Here is a 21,744-nt window from a genome sequence, read left to right on the forward strand (position 1 = left end):
ATTTTGTTCACATCCTCTAGATTGTGGGCACTGTGAGGAGAGCACAATCCTTGATAATTTTGTTCTATTTAGTTAAACCTAGAGGGGAAAGTTACATGTGGAAATGTGTTTCCCTTTGAAATAGATGGTAAAGAAGAATTTTGAAAACAGAATAGCATACTACTAATGATGGTAGTAAAGAAAATAAAAGTATTAAAGAATGAAATGAACTGAAAAATGCACCTAATGAAATCATTGTGCACATCTCTACTTCCATCCTTGATTCTCTTGTGGCACACTTGTACAACAATCCTCTGTTCGCAAATTATCTTGCCCTTTTCAAGTAAGCACTTCTACCCACAAATCTCCATCTGTTCATTTCATGAGTTTATTTTTCCTCTGCTCCTAATTCATCATCCATCCTAATGTTATCCCCTCCTCCCCTGTTCTTACAATTATGTTCTCATAATCTGCTTCAAACTCAATCAGTTTTCTACTCCTTTCAAAATTCATCTGTAGAATTTCTGGTACATTTAGGGATGCCACATTCTGTACAAACATCCTAAATGTACTTGTCCTTGTTGATTCATTAGAGTTTATAGTCTGTTTTGTTTATTTTATTTTTATTTATTTTTGGATTTATATCCCACCCTCCCTGAAGGCTCAGGGCAGCTAACAATAAGGCACAAGTGCCAAGTTAAAACAGATAAAAATAGCATAAAAGAGAATAAAACAGTATAATACAGTATAATACAACACAACAAAGTGACGGTGCTCCATTTATCACAAGATGGGATCGATTTTAATCCAACAACAACGATCTGGTAGCCTTGTTGAATTATTAGAGTTTATATGATGTTTTCCAATTTATCTCATCATTGATTTGATTTATTAGATTAACATTCTTTTTCTAATAGTTTGTTAAAATCTCCATAAAAAGGCATCAACAAGCCCTGACCTGGATAGCCCAGGCAAGCCTGATCTTGTCAGATCTCAGCAGGGTAAACTCTGGCAAGTACTTGGATGGGAGACCTCCTTGAAATACCAAAGGCAGGGGCAGGCTTTATTCAGCCACCTCTCTGAATATCCTCCAGCCCCCAATAGGGTTCAGTCACCAGAGATCACCATGACTTTCAGGTACACACACAGTCAGTCATCAGAGGTTGCCATTACTTCCAAGTCATGACACACACTTTGTCTCTCTCTCTCTCTCTCTCTCTCTCTCTCTCTCTCACACACACACACACACATACGAAAAATACCCCAAAAATGCATCAACAAAAACTGCATACAAAACCACACCAGCAAAGAGCCTATGGGAATATATATCATGGTGGTGAAGTCAAGAAGCTCCATCTAAGAGAGGAAAGTTAGATATTTGCCCTAACCCTCTCTTAGAAGCCTTTTCAAGAATGTGCAGCCCAAAGGAATACTGGACTCCATGAAACAACAGTAAATCCTTAAGGATAATGTGGATGTTTCTGATTCACTGGAATATGTAGAAAATTCCACATGTTTTGCATATAGAAGGTCTTGGATTCAGTTTTTGGCATCTCAAATGAAAAGCATTTGATGAAAGAGCCACTGCCAGTCAAAGAAAATAATACTGACCTACATGGACCAATGGACTATCTTGGAATAAGGCAGCTTTGTGTGTTCACAGATTCATTCATGGTTCTTAGAGGTTCTTGCGATTGCGCTAACCCCTTTGTTCAAATAATGGAGAGACTACTGGCAGTATTGGATGAAATGGAAAACTAAAATGAGCCTCCACCTTTTAAAAAAAGCCATTTGCCTTGTGCTGGTGACCCATTCAACACTCCTCTTGGACAACATGGGATCAGCTGGTTACCCTCTGGGGATGATTAATAGTTTTCAATCGAATATGATTAATTCAATCACTACTGTGTGGTTTGGCTGGAGCACAGGAATCACCAAGAGGGCCAGTGCCTAGGAGCTGTTTGCCATGACCAACGCTGTATGCTCTCTTCCCCACCCCCCAAACTCCTGCCTGGGGGTATTGCAGTTTAAGCATTTCCTTTTAAATTTTAGGTTAGTGTTTTTCTACCAGGCATGATTTTCAGATGCTGGAATTCCAGAGCTAAAAAAATTAATGAATTACTAAAATTAAAACATCCACTCCTTGAAATTCCAGCATGAGAAAAGCATGATCTGTAAAAATGCTCAAAGCAAAATTAAAATGAAAGTTTTTGCGGTGCACACTTGCTCAACAAAGGCAGTGTAAATTGGTGAGCCTCCTGAGGCGTCACACAGTGATGAAGATTGATTCCTGAAGCAGCACATAATTCATTGTACAGTCAGGTGGGTTGCAAGGGAGCACCCTTGGTGTTACGGGTGGCATTTATCAAACTTTAAGTTCTCTGTTAGGGCTGGAGGGGGACACTGCAGCTTAGGGCTTGTGAGCAGGGTCATAGTGGGGAGATGTCATGATGTCACTTCTGGAGAAAACCTGAAAGTAATGACAGTTACTATAGGTATCACAGTGGCTCTAGGTATCACCAGAAATCACCAGATGACAGTGGCTGTAGGTATGACTGAAAACTCTATGGTAAAACCATAGAGTGTCTGGCAGTTCCTAGAACTACTGCCATTGCTTCCAGGTTTTCCCCAGAAGTGATGTCATCACACTTGCAATGCCAGCTTTTAAAAAAGGTTTTTTTCCTTGCTGCTGCTTGGAGTGGTGGTGAACAACAGACGCTCAGGGCAAGGGACCCACTACCCTGACTGCGAGCCTGGCAGGCCTAGTGAAGTTGGGCACTTCGTGGCACAGTTAATGTCCAGTTTAGGATAAAACTGGAGAGTACACTGGCCAGGATAGGAGCCAGGATGGAGTTACCACTGGACTGCCAGTTGATAAACCGCCACCCTCCCCCCAGTTAGAGGAATTTCTAATGGTGCAGATCTGCCATGTAATAAAACCTAGCTGGTTTGTCTTGTGTCTTCATTTGGGCAGTAATGGGCAGTATTTTCATATTGATCATTATGAAGTGTTTTGCATTTTGCTCGGATATAATTCATGCCTACTGATTTTATGACTGTAAAAAAGAATGGTGCATTTCAGTTGTTTCCAGAAACAGGAGTTTTCCTTAATCACTATTTGTTTTTGCTTTGCTTGAGGGGGGGGGAGTTTATATGAATGTAAGCAGCTAATGTAAACAAGTTACTCAGTTTGAGACTTTTTTTTTTGCTCAGGGTTTATTTTGAGTCAAGACTTTCTGAAGTTGTTAATATTTGAAATAAATAATGGTAACTACAAAGGTTGTCCTCATCATGTGCAGAGTGCATTTCTACCCACTGGACAACTGCAGCGGGGGTTAAGGACCACAGCTTCCAGTTAGCAGGATATGTTTTCTAGACACACATGAGATTAAGCACTGTTCTGGTTACCTTAACATTTCTCCTGAACAGTAATATAATTTGTCACACATATTTCCATTACATTTGATGGATAGTTTAGCTTTTTCTTGTGTGTGTGTGTGAAATTTTTGATATGAAATTGCTTGCAGTATGTTGATTTACTATCAACAAAACAAGGTGTTAGTATGTAAAACCTTTTTCAAAATTCAATTTCTCACAATATTTGCAGATATAGATGAGTGCAGTGAAGCGGTAACCGTTGCCTGTGGAGATCATGCAAAATGTGAAAATTTGGATGGAGGGTATAACTGCTCCTGTAAGGAAGGTTATCAACCATCCACAGGAAAATTACAGTTTAAACCAAACGACGGCACTTCCTGCCAAGGTAAATGATATTATAGAGGTTTATGTGTTATTATAGAACTATATCTTCTGAGAGGCCCACCAGTGACTCTTTTTCTTCAGTTAGATTAATCGGCTGGATACGAAAACTGGCAATACATGAACTCCTAGATTTTTAAAGAATATGTGTGTTTACTGAAAAATAGAAGTAACATTGTGTATCATAGTAACAGATTTGATGCTCTTCTTTTCTGCACCAACCAATGTACATTAATGTTAAGTGACCATATATCTTGTGTGACTATAGATGGCTATTGTCAGTAGGCTGCTATTATCAGTACCACTCAATCCTCTGGCAGTAGGACCCAGATTTGTTACACACAGGGGTCATTTCCTGCAGGAGCGCACAGGAGCAGAGCTCCGGCAGTAAAGAGCCCAGGGGGCGGGCACATGCAACAAGCCCTACCCCCTGCTCCCAGCAGCTCCGGGCCACGAGGAGCACAAGGATCTGTGCGTCCGTCCCCACCATAGCTAGCAATCCAAAACAGTCCAGTGGAGCCTGAGCAGTGGGTGTTGCCTTCTGACACACTTCCCGTGATGTCAGGGGGTGTGGCATATGCAAATAAACTATGCTAATGAGTTATGCTAATGAGCTCCTGCACCTCTTTTTCTACGAAATGACCCCTGGTTACACATGAGTAAAGTTTGGGCAAATTCAAGATCTTACATAAATCTGATCAGTTGTGTTACAATACTGGTCCCTTTTAGCATTCTCTTGTCAAATCAAATAATGGTTTACTTTAGGCTGAGTCCTAAAATGGAATCATGGAAGCTTTTCTCTCTCTGAGAACTGAGCTGACTGTAGCTTCAAAGAACGAGATAAGGAGATGGGAGGTTGTCACAAGTGCCAGGCAAACCATTAGGCCTAGTAATTTCAAGGCTCAAGAATCTGGGGGAATACATTCCATCTTGTTAGTGCAAAGGCTTATTTGTTGGGGCAAGATGCTTGCTTAATTGGACCGTGTACATCTGCAGAGTGTATGATTGGTTGGGCCACCTGGTTAGCAACACAAATTATTGGTCAGGTTGTATCATTTGTTATACATTGGATTGATCAGCTAGAATCATGCCAACACAGGTCAATGTGCATAAAGAAAGATTCTTCAGTTTAGTTTTCACCCTGTTTCTGAATTACATCTAACTTTGGGATACTTCTTGGTCGGCCAAGTTGGACTCAGTCTTGCTGGGCAATTTCCAGATCTTGAACCAATGCTTATAAACGGGCATAAGTTAGATATTTAGCATTATTGTTTTATCCTATTAGCAACTATTCTTTTATTGTATTTTCCGGCACTGTCTTATAATAAGTAGCTTTATTTACTTTATTTAGCTTGTGGTGTTCTAAGGCTTGGGGGCTTCAATCTGAATCCAGAAATTTACCCCATATTGGCTACAGCTACCAGAATAACTGTTTTCTGGGCCTCACCTTGTAAGCACCCTACCTTACTGGGCTGACTTCTTGATCTTAGACCTAGGAGAGCTAGAGGCTTAGTTCTTTGGTCTCTTGCTGATGGTATAGTAAGGGGACTGGTGGCAGCATTACCCTGGGATGTGAGGACTCACACTTCAACCCTTTTGTTTTTGTCTTGACCAACCTGTCACCCTTAAGGAGGACTCTAGCTTTAAAGCCTTTTGACAACTTGGTGCAACAGGCACTTGAATTCACTGGCTTGGATTCTACAGGCCCTTTCTGATCAGGCTTGAGCATTTCTGCCACAGAGAAGGAAAGACATTTTTGCAAAGTGTCTTCTGCCCATTTTGCCCCTGTGCTGTTCATGAGGTACCCTGACTCCTAGGCTGATTCTGCAACCATCTGTTTCCTCACAGTTTTTCCACAGCCACGTCAGGAGGTTAATCTCCCTCTTCACTGCATGCCGCTTTCACTTTCTTTGTTCATTGGGTTTTATGGTATCTTCTGCATAGATTTATGTCCGTTCAGGGGTGACTTCACAGTCTGTACAGTGTTGCCCTGGGGTATTTGATTGTGGTTTTGAGTGGCACCTTTTCCTTTCTCTGCTTCCAATTCAAAGGGAACAATAAGAAAATAATTTGACACAGCTTAATTGATTTCTCTCACTTCCCCCGCCCTTATTTCCTCCTCGGTTATTTATAACCCCGCCATGAATTACTTGGCTCAGACGGCAAATGACCACTGAGGCAAGTACTGACACAGGAAAATCTGCATATCAGATTGAATGAAAACAGATATTCCAAGGCAAGGGGAACCAGGTCGAGTGCTGAGAAAATGTGGAGCAAATGCCAGATGCAGAATGAACACTAGAAACAGATTTTGGGAGTGCTCAGGAAAGTCCTGCTTTGCAAGCTGTACTCCGTTTATGGATCTTGTAGAATCCAAACCATATAAGGTTTTTCCTCCAGATTTTTTTAAAGTCTAGATGTCTTTTTCATCCATCAGGTCAATTTAGGTGTGCATATTTATTTGCCATTTGTATTAAAGATAACCTGAACACTATACTAAAGGTGTAACTCCTGTGCTCCACCAAGACCCTCTGTAATAGCCCATAGAAGTTACTTAGTGCTATTGTTGTATTACAGTGTTCTACCCAACTGGTGGCTGCTGGTAGGGATGAAGAAATGTAGAAATAAGTTCTACTAGAGATTACAAAGTGGCACATTTACTGAAATATCTAGAATGGCCCTGGGCAGCACAAAGTCAGAAAATAAAAGTACCTAAAATCTATTAGACTAGAAGAAAATTTCTATAAGATCATAAACAAATGGTACCTAACTCCACACAGACAGAAACATATATGCATCACTGATCAAAATGTTTGCTGGATGTGTGGCTGTAAAAGAGCTGTCTAAAAGCATTTATGGTGGTGTTGTTCCATAGTGAAGGAATTTTGGAAAAGGGTACTAGGAGAGATACAAAGGATGCTTGGTTATATGTTACTAGAAGACCCTAAGTTCTGCTTTCTAGGATTGTTCAAAGATTATGTTTTGCCCAAATATAAAGCAATGGTTTAGGGTATGCCAACTGTTGCAATGATGGCAATAGCTAACAATGGAAAACTGTAAAATCGTTTAATATTAAAACATTGAATAATAAGACTTGGATGACTGAAAGATGGTAACTAGTGAAGTTACTAAATTACTAAAGTTAATGTATTTGCTCAGATTGAGAGGCAGTCATCTTAAGAACCCCTACTTCCTTGCTCTCAGATATCAGACCAAGAGAGGAAATGAGTGAAGTTGTTCCTCAGACTATGTTGGGTATTAGTTATCCTGGTCTTGTGAATGATTTATCACATGACCAGCCATGGCCCATTCTTAACTCAGTTCTCCAGCTGGACATTATCCATCTGTCCATCTATCTAAAATCTACATCCAGGCTTTCCTTCAGAGCAGCACTGAACTATTCATAGCACCATATGGATATCTAGTCCAAATTAATTTAACAAATAAATCCAGGTAAAGGGGGGGTCAGTTATGAGTAGTCATCTGAAAATACCATATTGAAGAATACCGGGCAGTGGGAATGGTTTATGTATATATAAAATGTTTGCCATACTGATGCAGCAATCCTATTGTAGTGCCTTAATTAGACTCCCTTTTAATTTCAGTAGAAATCCCAACATCAGAATGTGTGTTGCACCGTGAATGTATAGCTGAAAATATTAACAGAACCTTAGCTAAAGTAAGTACTACTGGAGAACAGACTGATCTGTACATGTTTTCATTTTTTCCTTGCATTGAAAGACAGCTGCTCATCCTTTTAGAATGTACTGCCAAACAACCTGAAGGTTTTTTGTATGACTGGTCTAAGGACTGTAGAAATAAATTGATTGATTGATTGAACCTGAATGTTGTTTGAAATGTTTTGGTGGAATGTTGGTTTTATATTGGTCTTTTCAGTTTTAGGTTGATGTTTTAATTATTATTTTTATATGGGCTTTTATGCTTGGTAAACCACTTGTTAGAGAAAGCAGCCCAGAAATATATTAAGTAAGGCATATAATTTGCAGTCAAAGATGGAGAAGCTCTATCCAGTCAGTAAAAACAAGACCTGGAGCTCACTGTGGCTCAGATCATGAGCTACTCATTGCAAAATTGCAAGAAAGCAAAGTGGCTTTCTGATGAGGCTTTACAAATAGCAGAGGAAAGAAGGAAAGTGAAAGGCAAAGGCGAAAAGGAAAGATTTACCCAACTGAACGCAGATTTCCAGAGAACAGCAAGGAGAGATAAGGAGGCCTTCCTGAATGAACAGTGCAAAGTAATAGAAGAAAACAATAGAATGGGAAGGACTACAGATCTCTTCAAGAAAATTGGAGAAATCAAGGGAGCGTTCCATGCAAAGGACAAAAACGGTAGGGACCTAACAGAAGCAGAAGAGATTAGGAAAAGATGGCAAGAATACACAGAAGAACTATACAAGAAAGACCTCGATGTCCTTGACACCCACGCCGGTATAATCACTGACCTCGAGCCAGACATCCTGGAATGTGAAGTTAAATGGGCCTTAGAAAGCATTACTAACAACAAAGCTAGTGGAGGTGATGGTATTCCAGCTGAGCTATTCAAAGTCTTAGAAGATGATGCTGTTAAAGTGCTGCACTCCATTTGCCAGCAAATTTGGAAAACGCAACAGTGGCCACAGGATTGGAAAAGGTCAGTATACATTCCAATCCCAAAGAAGGGCAATGCCAAGGAATGTTCAAACTATCGCACAATTGCACTCATATCACACGCTAGCAAGGTCATGCTCAAGATCCTACAAGCTAGGCTTCAACAGTACGTGGATAGAGAACTACCAGAAGTACAAGCTGGGTTTCGAAGAGGTAGAGGAACTAGAGATCAAATTGCCAACATTCGCTGGATTATGGAGAAAGCAAGAGAGTACCAGAAAAATATCTACTTCTGCTTCATTGACTATGCTAAAGCTTTTGACTGTGTGGATCACAACAAACTATGGCAGGTCCTTAAAGAGATGGGAGTACCAGACCACCTCACATGTCTCTTGAGAAACCTGTATAAGGGCCAAGAAGCGACAGTTAGAACCGGATACGGAACAACTGATTGGTTCAGCATAGGAAAAGGAGTACGACAAGGATGTATACTGTCACCTTGCTTATTTAATATATATGCAGAGTACATCATGCGAAATGCTGGCCTGGATGAATCACAAGCGGGAATTAAGATTGCTGGGGAAAAGATCAACAACCTCAGATATGCAGATGATACCACTCTAATGGCTGAAAGTGAAAAGGATCTAAAGAGCCTCTTGCTCAGAGTAAAAGAGGAGAGCGCAAAAGTGGGCTTGAAGCTCAACATCAAAAAAACTAAGATCATGGCATCTGGCCCCATCACTCCTTGGCAAATAGAAGGGGAAGTCGTGGAAGTAGTGACAGACTTCACGTTCCTGGGATCCCAGATCACCGCAGACTGTGACTGCAGCCATGAAATTAAAAGATGCCTGCTCCTTGGGAGGAAAGCGATGGCGAACCTAAACAGCATGATAAAAAGTAGAGACATCACCCTGCCAACAAATGTCCGCATGGTCAAAGCAATGGTATTCCCAGTAGTCATGTATGGCTGCGAGAGTTGGACTATAAGGAAGGCCGAGCGCCGAAGAATAGATTCTTTTGAACTATGGTGCTGGAGAAGACTCTTGAGAGTCCCTTGGACTGCAAAAAGATCAAATCAGTCAATCCTAAAAGAAATCAACCCTGACTGTTCCCTGGAAGGCCAGATAATGAAACTGAAGCTCAAATACTTTGGCCACCAAATGAGAAGGGAGCACTCACTGGAGAAGACCCTGATGCTGGGAAAGATTGAAGGTCAAAGAAGACGGGGACGGCAAAGGATGAGATGGTTAGACAGTGTCATCGATACAACGAACATGAAATTGAGCCAACTTCGGAGGACGGCGGAAGACAGGAGGGCCTGGCGGGAGATGATCCATGGGGTCGCGAAGAGTCGGACTCGACTATGCGACTGAACAACAACAAAAAAATGCATATAAAGCATGGGAAATAACAAATATAACAAATTCAATTAATATATTTGACACAGACATATGATGGGAGGTCACACCCCTAGGAGCCAGGGTTTTCCAGTTTTACCTTCACTGCATCCCTTTGTAATGGTGATTACCTAAAGTCACTCCATGAGTTTTGTGGCTGGTATGCGATTTGAATGCAGATTTTGCCCATCCAAATTCAACTCTTTATCGCTATGCCATCTAGTTTTTAACAGTTTACCAAAAATGTCAAGCTGAGTAATTAAAACAGCAGACATTTGTGAAAGATAAATGTTTACAGATAAATGTCTTCCTTTGACTTAATAGCAGAAATGTAACCATTTAGTATGATTTTAACTTTCTTTCAGTTTAGAAAAATAAAAGAACCCTTTGCTGTGTTACAAGAAATCAATCAAAGCACTTTAGGACAAATTTCATCCATAGACGTGATTTCCTACATAGAAGCATTATCAGTAACTTGTCCTTTGATAAGAACCATGAATAACAAGATTTCAGATGAGGAAACACTGCCTAATCTAACTCTTAACGTGAGTGACTTGACTTTGCAATTCTATTTTTGCCACTTTTTAAAGTATAAATACACAGCCCTCATAAAAATACTTGTTTATTCCTCTAACAGGCATTTGTCAACACTGTGAACAATTTTGTTCAGAAGGATAAAATTGCAGCATGGGAAGTTATCCCAACAGATAACAGAAGAAGGATTCTCACTAAACTGATTCATGCTGTGGAACAAACAACAGCTCTTGTGTCACAGAACTTCAGAAAGATGGCAGAGGTGGAGGTTAATGCTAGCGATTTGGGTATGCAAAAAGGATGAATGGTATTGCAGATTAGTTGTTCTTTCTCCCCCCTCCCATGACAGATTGTTGACATTAAAAGTAATGTTGTATGAATCCCATGCTGTGCTTCTGGTTCAATCTCAGTGTGTTTGTGTGTGTTTCCCTAGAAATATGGGCATAGCTGATGAAAACAGAATACTTGATAACCATCAATACCTCAGATTTGCACATAGGTTTTCCATGTTCAGAATTTTTTTGCTTAGGAAGTAAACCAACGTTCCCTCTAAGCTGTGGAGTCCTGTGAGCAACAATTCTACTTCGTGAGCTACCGGCGAGCGATTTGGCTGCTGCATAAATGAGTTGGCTCTGGAGCCCTTCTTCCCGAGCTGAGACAAAAATGTGTGAGCCGGAGGCTAAAAAACTGTGAGCTGGCTCACACTGACTCAAGCTTAGAGGGAACACTGGAAGTAACCCCCAAATATGGCTTGACCACCACTTTCTATTCTGGTCATTGTATTCTCTCAGACATATAAAATGTGTCCATACTCCACTGTGGTACTATAAAATGCAAAACAAAGATTCACCTCTCATGCATCTTGTGAGTGTGGGACTGTTATCATGGTCTCCCTTCCCTTAGAGCCCTTTGTGGTGAAATGACCCTTCATCCCCAAGAATCTGTGTTAAAAAAAATCACAACTCTGCAAGGTGACTTAAATTAGTACTCTGGGATTGCTCAGAGGCGAAAATAAAACTACCTTTCAAGCAGTCAGAAGGCTGAAGAACTAGTTTTTCCATCTTAATTTTTTGCCGCTTCCAGTCTGCAAAAGCTGGCAGGGTGTCAATTCGTATGTTAATAGATATAGCCCAGAAAACAAAGGACTTGTGCCTTGCCTAAGGAAGTAGGACATGTACTAACAGGAATCTTCTTGGTTCTAGCTGGGGCCTGTTTAACTACACCCTTTGCCCAAGTGCAGCATTGTTCCTCCCAGACCTTCATGTAGTCCAAGCATGGATAACTAATGTTTCTGGTTGCTGGATGCCTGCCAAAGTGGGGGATATGGACAAATGTTAGGAGGAATTTATTCATGCAAGGTCTTTGGGGATAGATTAAGGCAGACATACTGAAACCCCGCTGCCTAGATCCTGATATGCTTGGAAGTGTGCAAAGCCTCTGCATTGTACTCTCCACAGATGCTTTTTGAAAGCTGGATCTTTAATGCATGTGAGATAGCCCTATATCAGTCCAGGAAACTGAGCTCAAGAAATTGGAATACTTTCTCCAGTAGCAGAAATCAACTGCTTCTAATTTGTTTTCAGAATCCGTTCAAAGTCAAAGTCAGTTCAAAGAGTGTCAGTCCTAACACTGAAAAGACCAGGGTTCAACTCACAACTCATTCTTGAAGCTCACAGGGAAGGTGCCTTGGGCTCTTAGACCGAGTTACTTCATGGGGTTGTGGTGACAATAAGATGGAAACGAGGAGAACCATGTGTGCTCCTTGGTAGAAAGAAGAGATAAAAATATAGATTGTCTATCCACATGTTGTACAAAAATAGATTGGCTGTTCACTAGCTTTTTTATTATAGCTACATATAAACTGTCTTAACTTTCCAGTCTCCGTGTGTGTGTGCTAAATGCCTTCAAGTCTCTTCTGACTTAGCAACTATGAATGAATGTCCTCCAAAGTGTCCTTCATTAATAGCCTTGCTTGGGTCTTGCAAACGGAGTGACATGGCTTTCTTGATGGAGTCATTCCCTCTCATATTGGGTCTTCCTCTTTTCCTACTGCCTTCAACTTTTCCTAGCATTCTTGTCTTTTCCAGTGATTTCTGTCTGCTCATAATGTGACCAAAGTATGATAGCCTCCGTTGAGTCATTTTAGCTTCTAGGGAGAGTTCAGTCTAGCAGATATTATTTCTTAGATTCTTAAAAGCATTCAATGAAAAGTGGTGTACTGAAAAGCTCAGATAATGTTTGTATGTCTCTGCAATATGCAACACACAGCCCAGCTATGCCATTCTAGCCCATTAGTCAAGTTTATGTTTGCCTTTAACAAAATATCTGATTGACTTTCTGGTTCCCTTCACAGGGAAGGGGAAGCTTGAAACACTGTATGGTAATGAACAAACTAAAGGACTATGTGTCCTCTAATGTGGTTTTTGTCCTGAGGGGTAATATTTGGCTGTGTTGTGTTGTTTAGATTTTTGACAGCAAACATTATAGCAAAGTGGAATGGGCATTCCATATCTTTGTGCGAGGGAACAATAAAATATTCACTCCACACATAATACAAAAATTATTGTAAAATAAATACCATTCAATGGTATCTTCTCCTGTGCTTTTAAAGACTGCAATTGGTATTCTCTTTCAGAAATGCATTCTTAATAAAGTGGTAGCTCTTTTTAAAGTAGCTTCCATTATTCCTTCCAGATCCTCATTTAATGCAAAGCAAATTAGAGGCTGCATTTTCCAAGGAAAGAATGAAAAGGTACAAGAATGGAAATAAAGGATGTATGCCTACTATGAATAACAAAGTCTAGGTATTTAGAGCAAACATGTACCACATTAATGGGCCTTTTCCCCTTGAAATATCTGGCAGAACTCTGGGCTTTTAAAAATCAGCAATAATTGAGCAGTCCAGTGTAACCTTTATTGCAGAAGAGTAAGTTATGCTAGGCTGGGATGGAGCTGCCTTTTCCAAAGGGGTTTTTTTTTCACCCTTCTTTCTTCTTTTTTCTTTTGCAGCTTTCAAAGTTTTTGCCTTTGATATGCAACGAATGGACCACATTCACCAACATGTGCACATGGGAGGTGATACTATAAAGATCTCTGCAAAGAAAAAGGAAGCATCGACTTCAAATGGTTAGAAAAAAAGAGTGGCTTGAGAAAGAAGGACAGAGAGGCTGAGCCCAATAAGTTTCTCTGGCACCCTTCTTCTTTGCCCCCCCCCCAAGTCAGGGGAGTAAATATATCAGCAGTACTGGAAACAGTGGGAATGCAAGTGGAGACACTGAGAAAAGTCAATCCATCAGCATACAGCTGGGCAGCATTCTCTGATATTGTTTTCACTTTGATAAAGATAAAGAGAGCCAGTTTGGTGTAGTGGTTAAGTGCACGGACTCTAATCTGGGAGAACCGGGTTTGATTCCCCACTCCTCCACTTGCACCTGGATGGATGACCTTGGACAATCCATAATTCTGATAAGAGCTGTTCTTGAAAAAGAGCAGTTTCTGTCAGAGCTCTCTCAGCCCCACCTACCTCACAGGGTGTCTGTTGTGGGGAGGGGAAGGGAAAGGAGGTTTGTAAGCCGTTCTGAGACACCTTTGGGTAGTGAAGGGCGGGGTATAAATCCAATCTCTTCTCTTCTTCTTCTACAAGTCTATTAGTATCACCCCACTTACAATGTGGTATGGCAATAATTAATGCATGGTGAGGAATAACAGTGCTTTCTCTGCAGTAACACGAAAGCTGTAGAACTCTTTTCCCTAAGGATTGCTCTCCAGGCTCTAGCCTGGGTACACACTGAAGAAATAAGTACACAGCTACAGGGTTCCAGGTGGGCCTGACCCTAATCTTGCTATGATCCTGTGTGTGCCATTTCAGAAATAAAACAGAAGTTTTCTTTAATGACTCATGAGACTGTATGCATGGGTTGTAGTGTGTGGAAGAGTACATATTAGATTATTTTGTAACTCTTGATGCTTGGGCCCTATATTGTTTAGATGCCAGACAGTCTTGACTGTACCTGTGGTAGTTTCTATCTACTAGGTTTGCTCCTAATTTAGTATGACATTTTATTTCTTTGTGTGATTACTTGTGTTACCTAAAGTTCAAATATATGGTGCAGAATATAGTCAGGACTTAACTAAAAAAGACAGCATACTTTAGGCCTTTTAATACTTCATAATAGCTACAGCAACAATAACAGGACATTATCCCTGTTGTTATTATTGATTATTGTTTTGCATCAAATGCTCCTGCACTTTTGGCATTCATGGCCACTTAAAAAGCCCATGTAGGTCATAGCTATATGTGTAGAACTAATGAACTCTCACACCTGATGAATAATCTGTCTTCCTCCATAAAATACATCATTGCAATATCTTTTTGAAGGTGAATGGAACACCTTCAAAAGTATATTGGCTTGGATCCTAACAATCTCTTCTGTTTTCTGCAGTGTGTCCTTTGTTGCAGAGGTGGTATTCCATTGCAAAGTATAGTCCTCTGGTACATGGCACTTTCTGATTATTGCAAGACTGAGCAGGAATTGCCTAGCTCTGGAGGATTGTGCATCTCAGTGCAGCACATCCTTCACAATGGAGAGCACACGGAGGAAATGGAAGAGGAGATTAAGTATCTATGTCCTAATATCCATTTGCTTAATTTCTTTACAAGCATCCAATGTTAATTCTGAGGAAAGATACACTGGATTGGATCTCATGGGTTTGTTCCACTAGCAGGGGTACTTTCTTGCAGTACAAGAAGATTCCCCTGACACAGAAGGCTCTTCTGTAAACAAAACAGCTTGACTGCCAAGCATAATGGAAAGGCTCCTTGCACCAGACAAAAATGCCACAGCTAGTGAATGGATCCATGAGAACCAATCCATCGTCTCTAAAACATTTTAAGTTAAATATTCAACTACATTTCTATCTGAGAGCAATCTTAGTATCCATTGTTTTGTGTTTCTTGAATGCCTTCTATGCCATAACATACACACAAGCCACTAAGTACAATCTGTTTGATTGATAGGCGCTGTTGCAGTTGTGTTTCTTCACTACAGCAGTATTGGCTCTCTATTTTCATCATCACAGAACTTCTCATCAAAGGAAAATCCAGAGCCTGAAGAAACAGTAGCCTCATCAGTCATAGCTGTCACAATTAGCTCCACTCCACCTATGCTCTACCCAATAGAGAAAGTAACATTTACTTTAAAACATTTCCAGGTAAGTTTTCTTTTTAAAAATTCTGGTTTGAAACTGTGTAAATTATGTGGTAACATGTAGCAATGGTGTGTTGGTTTGGAGCTTTATTCACAGTTATGTTGTTTCCGAATATGTGTATAATATGGATAGAAAGAAAATCACTACCCTGAGTTCCCCACAGCAAGCACAAGGAAGAGAAGATGCTACTCCCGGAAAGCATTGATGGGAATTGACAACAATAATAACAGCATGCTGGTTCTACAACAGATTTGTCAATAATTTGTTAGCATAATCCAGGTTTCTTCCTCACCTCTCCACATTTACCAGTTAGAAGATGTACATCTGTTGTTACCTGGAGACACAAAAATGGGTAGGTAAAATGTGGCAGGCCATTGGAATATACGGTGATGCTCCATTTCACAAACATATCACATAGTGGTGTAGCCCAGAGGTACTGCCTTACTATAGGGTATCCCCAACAGCAGGGGCACCCCACTCCTGACCTGAACCAGAGATTCACAAAAGTCAGGCCAAAGGAAGGCACTTCTGGCCTGAAACACAGAGCAAGCCACAGCTCTGGGAGGGTCTCCATTTTCAGATTTTCATACAAGGCAGCCCTCTAAGGCAATCTTCAGCCTCCTCTCCTCCAGCAATGAAAATGAAGGCAGGTTCCTCCAGGTGTAGTATCTGCATTTCTAAAGCTATTCAGAGGCCAACTGATAGATAGCCCTTCTATCTCCAGAACTTCACCTAGCCCTTTTGTGTTACCACATATCTGTGTGAGAATCCTTTGTCTCCAAACCTGTCTTTCCTGTTCCATCTCTCAGGATATCAAGATAAACCCATCAGACAGTCAAATGTTTAGCAATCCTTCCTGATGCTAATCAGGGACTCATCACCCACCTTTTGTCTATACTTCGTAACCTTTTCAAACTGCCTTGACTGGACCATTAGTGGTTAGAAAACCCATTCAACTAGCCACCCAGTACCTGCCTTAATCCCATCAAGGCTATTGTTAATTCAGACCAATGTTCCCTCTAAACTGAGTTAGTGTGAGCTAGCTCACAGTTTTTTAGCCTCCAACTCACACATTTTTCTCTTAGCTCAGGAAGGATGGCTCCAGAGCAAACTAATTGCTCACTCACAACTTTAATGCCAGTAGCTCACAAAGTAGAATTTTGCTCACAATACTCCACAGCTTAGAGGGAGCATTGATCCAGACTCTGCCCCTCTGGAGCTTCATTGGTCACATCTAGGTCTGGCTCCTCCTGATGCCGCACCCCCTGGGACTCAGGACTGGCCCAGGTAATATTTTGTCTTCACCTGAGACAAGCCCCTCAAGACCTCCCATTGGTCTGCATTGTTTTCCAGTGTCTATATCTGTCAGAGCATATGGCCTCAGATTTTATATGTCTGCCCCTGATGCCATCTGGCAGTTCACCCATAAACCTTTGGTTTGGGCCATAATCTCATATCCGTGGACCCCTGCACATCTGGACAGGTTGTATCACCCTGTAACTGACCCCTCTATTTGCTATCAATCACCTCTGCTTTCTTAGTTCTGTTTTGCTTGTTCTTTTTTAATGCTTAGTGTGCTTGTAATTAGGGAAATTCTTCAATAAAACCTATTTAACTTATTCTTCAAATCTGGAGTCTTCCTATTGTACTAAACCTTGGTATAGACAGGTATACAGGTCCCTTGTACTTCTCTGGCCTTGCCTACTGCCTAGCTAATTTCCCAAAGCACAAGGCAGGGCATTAGTGGTAACAGTGGGTAAAGCTGGTCAAGAATCATCTTGACAATGATCATTTACCATTAGCCCTGGCTTTAAAACTCCCCAGTGAAAATGTATCTGTGGGTTGTGATCCTTTATTATTAAAGGTAAAGGTTTCCCTTGCTCGAAATCCAGTCAAATACAACTCTAGGAGGTGGTGCTCATCTTGTTTTACAAGTTGAAGAGCCAGCGCTCTCCGAAGACTTCTCCATGGTCATGTGGCTGGCATGACTAAACACCAAGGTGCACGGAATGCTGTTACCTTCCCACCAAAGCGGTACCTATTTATCTACTTGCAATTTCTTGCTTTCGAACTGCTAGGTTGGCAGAAACTGGGGTCAGAGATGGGAGCTCACTCCGCCACAGGCCATAGGGTCTCGAATGCCAAACTACAGACCTTCTGGTCTGCAACTCAGCGTCTTAACCTCTGAGCCATCATGGGCTTCCTTTATTATTAGCTTCTACTAAAAGCCTCATGTATCAAGTGGTCCACAGAATCAGTGAACTCTTTGTCAGAGTTGCTTTATTCTGAGTCCTTCACATGATATAGTGTCTCCATAATAACTGCAGACACAGTTGAGGTAACATTAGTGATGTATAAAGATCTGATTCAATTCTTGCAGAATTATCTGACATTCAAAAATACTATTAGAAGTTATGTTTCCTCCCATAAATATAAACCTTGGTTTGATAGGTAATTTATTGTGGCTAAACATGTTTTGGTTGAAGAGTATAGAAAATACAGGGAACAGAACCAGTCAGGGCTCCCAAAGGAATAATTTGAGCTGAAAAGGTAATATGAACTGTTAAAGTTGCAGACCCAGAAAGATTTGGAAGAAGTTAATTGCAACATCAAAGATGAAAGACTTGGCCTCCTTCTGGAAGACTGTGATGGGGGGATTAAGCCATCTGCGTTAGATTCTTGTATACCTATGAACTCATGGAAAGCATATTTTGGGATATATTTGCAATGGGCCAGGAATCCCCATAGGGTACTGAGGGCATCCTGGATGGGGGTACCTTCATGGCCTCCAGGATCCATTTCACCAATTACCAGCCTGTTCCAGTGCTTGAGATCAGGTTAAGCCCCAAGTGGTAATAACATCACTGCAGATTTAGTAAAAATGAATTTGGATACCAGTTCTTGCTGCATTATTCACTTGGATCGATTTTAAAGACTGTATTCTGAAGGACTGGGGACTGGCCATCATTCCTCTGATTTTTTTTGAAAAAAAATGCTGCAGATCTGAACCAGCCAATTATCACCCAATCAGCTGACTGAGTGTCATCAGTAAATTACATATAAGCCACATACACAAAAAGTTGGATTTAGAGCAGGCAGTTCAATGGTAGACCAGGGCCTTATTCTTCAGGATCTGGTATATAAACATGCTTCACTTTTTGCGGCTTTCATTGATTTTAAGTCAGCATTCAATCTTATTCCATGCACTAGACTATGGAGTAAATTTGAAAATATAGATAGATGGCTGCTAATTCTAATCTAAATCTACTCAAAAACAGTTGGCTACATGTTAACTCTAACTGTGCCTCTGTTCCTACTTACAATGAGTAAAGCAGTAACAGCACTTTTGCTGATGAGCTGAATAGCCACATGCTTTTTCCTCTCTGATGATTATTCTTATTTATTATTTACTAGGAATAAGGCCCGTTGTGGAAATAAATACAACGGGCTCTAGAAAGAGGCTCTTGGAGAGTGCCAAGGCCTTCGGCACTCAGCATCAATGTGCTGTGGTGACCTCAGCAAGGTATAATGACACAGAGTCCAGCATTTTTTCCAGAGGAACTGATCTCTACTACCTGAAGAGCAGTTGAAATTTTGAGTGATCTCCAGCCCTCACCTGGAGATTGGCAACAATTGTTACCCAGGAAGAAATGGCTGGGTTGGGGGTGGAGTCTATGGCATTGTGCCTGTCTGAGGTCTCACCCCCCTCAAACCTCACCCTCTCCAGGTTCCATCCCTCAAATCTCCAGGAATTTCCCATCAGGAGTTGGCAACCCTATCTCCTTTCCAACCAATCATCAACCTACCTTTATTCCCCCCTCTCTCTTCAGATTTCCATTCCCCCCCCACACACACAACTTCAGCCTCTACCGTGCTCTGAAGCCCTGACTGCCACAGAGTCCACCATTTTCTCCAGGGGAACTGATCTCTGCCACCTGGAGAGCAGTTGTAATTCTGAGTGATCTCCAGCCCTCACCTGGAGATTGGCAACAATGGTTTCCCAGGAGGAAAAGTCGTCTTTCTCTGCAATGGGGACCAAAGCAGCTTACATCATTCTCCCCCTTTGACTCACACAACTACCCTGTGAGGTAGGTTAGGCTGAAAGACCCTGCCCTGAAGCACTGACTGCTATGCCTAGGGAAGCCAATCTCCAGGTGGAGCCTGAAGATCACCAGGTATCACAACTGAACTCCAGACAACAGATCTCTCCCCCCCTCTCCGGAGAAAATAACTGCTTTGGAAGGTGGGCTTTATGGCATTCTGTTCAGCTGAGGCCTCTCCCTGGCTTTCATAGACTCTACCAGAAAATCTCCAGGAATCTCTCTACCTGAAGCTGGCAACCCTAGTCAGGACTGGCCCCCATGAGTTCCTCACAAAGGCATGCAAAGGGTTTTATTCCCTTGTCTGAACCAAGCTTAGTTGCATATCATGGTGAAATGGGCTCCAATTTACAACTCAGCTGTTTGCCTCCAACCCTCGTCCCATGGGCGTATCTCACTCCTTAAGTTCGCTGCCCCCACTCACGGAATCATCACTGCCTTTTTAGAGGGACAGTGAGACCCCTCTGGCCGAATCTCCCTATTTGGAGATGGAATCCCCAATCTTTGGGGGATCCCTGGAAAGTTGGCAACCCAAGGGTCTGGCCTTTCCTTGCTTCCCTGGGCTACCTGCTCTCTTTGGTATTGTCCAGAGTGGGGAAGACTATGTGGTCAGAGCACAACACAGATTATTAGCCCAAATTAAAAGGATTTATTTAACTATTACACAGTTATGGAGCACATACACACTGCAGGAGTACTCACACACTATGAATCAACAGACCCCAATAGGCCTGAGGAAAGCTATGAATACTTTTACCCAATACTGCCATGAAAATAAATTAGAGGTCAATTACTCTAAAACAAAAGTAATGGCCTTTGCAAAAAAAAAAAATCATCACTGGTCCTTAAATGCAATCCCAATTGAACAAGTTTCATACTTTAAGTACCTGGGAGTCTTCTTCCAGGCAAATGGCTCAAGATCAGTGAATATAAATACTGTTGTTTCAGAGGCCAAAAGGAGTTCTGGGGCAATCCAAAAATTTTACTGGAATAAAGGGGGTAAATATCCAGTGGCTGCCCTTAGACTATTTAAGGCCAAATCTTTGCCTCAGCTCACATATGGAGCCCCCATCAACATTACAGCAAACCTCAAGAAAGTAGATACAGTTCAATCAAAACTCTTGAGAGCAATTTTACATGTCAATGGAACCATTGTCAATTCCTCCACCCTCAGATCACATTCCTCCAGCCCAGATCAAAATACCAGAGCAAGAGTGTGACCAGCACAATGTGTAGGACTTATTACCTGAGACAGGCCCATGGTTGTCATGGAGAGCATGAAATCCTGAGCTGCTCCTTGGCATGAATGCTGAAGTTCCCCAGGACAACCAGCCTGAGCATTGCATAAAGTATTGAACACTCTGGTGTAATCAGACAGAATGTAGGAAGTGAATTTCCCACTTTGGCATGAAGTTCATTAAGTGATCTTGGGTAAATATCAATCCAGCTTACCTCCCAAGGTTGTTATGAGAAAGCGACCTTGAGCTGTTTGGAAAAAGGGCAGGATCCACAAATATTATTTAAAACCTTTTAATGCCACCTTTTCATCCAATTAGGGTCTACAAGGCAGCAAGCATAAAAATATTAAAACATTTAAACAATTAAAGCACAGTTAAAATATAATATTCAATTAAGAACACATAAATATGCCATAAACTCAGTAATGGACATATGAAAATGCCTTATACTGAGATAAATTTTAGGCCCATCTGGTTTAACACTGTTGGGATCCCAAGCATCGAGAATAAATCCACGTTTTAAACAGCAAGATTTTATTTCAAAGCATTGGAAAGATACTCAAACACGTTCTTTGTTAGAACTGACTACAAACGGTTAGGGCAAGCATAATAAAGGGATTTGAAACAGGTACAGAACCAATGGGTCACTTTCCCGCTGGCGGGTGAACGAAAACGGTTTCGCGCTCATTCCCTGAGAACCAGGCTATCTCCAGACATAACACAGGTGCAGTTCCCAGGCTCTAAAAGCAACAAGCTGGCAGTGAAGCGAACTCCCCCAATACAACCTCCAGTTGTTTGGCTTAGGCATTACAGCAGAATAAAACACTAGTGAACAGGCAGGGGGGAGGGGGTGAGCAACTGTACAAAGATACAAGTAACACAGAACACCATGGCAGCTTGCTGACACACTGCCCCCTCAAAA

At 41.4% G+C, this 21,744-nt stretch overlaps 1 protein-coding gene across 1 annotated transcript in view; it reads left to right on the top strand.

Moving 5' to 3' along the window:
- Positions 1–21,744, top strand: part of ADGRL4 (adhesion G protein-coupled receptor L4) — an 85,232-nt gene that overhangs the window by 22,147 nt on the left and 41,341 nt on the right. The window contains exons 2-6 of the mRNA XM_015407104.1: positions 7,347–7,417; positions 10,108–10,287; positions 10,380–10,563; positions 13,286–13,402; positions 15,294–15,487. Of these exons, the coding sequence (XP_015262590.1) occupies positions 7,347–7,417; positions 10,108–10,287; positions 10,380–10,563; positions 13,286–13,402; positions 15,294–15,487 (746 nt within the window). The remainder of the gene's footprint in view (positions 1–7,346; positions 7,418–10,107; positions 10,288–10,379; positions 10,564–13,285; positions 13,403–15,293; positions 15,488–21,744) is intronic.

This window comes from Gekko japonicus, unplaced genomic scaffold (genome assembly GCF_001447785.1).
Source record: "Gekko japonicus isolate JY-2015 unplaced genomic scaffold, Gekko_japonicus_V1.1 scaffold3031, whole genome shotgun sequence".
Classification (NCBI taxonomy): Eukaryota; Metazoa; Chordata; class Lepidosauria; order Squamata; family Gekkonidae; genus Gekko; species Gekko japonicus.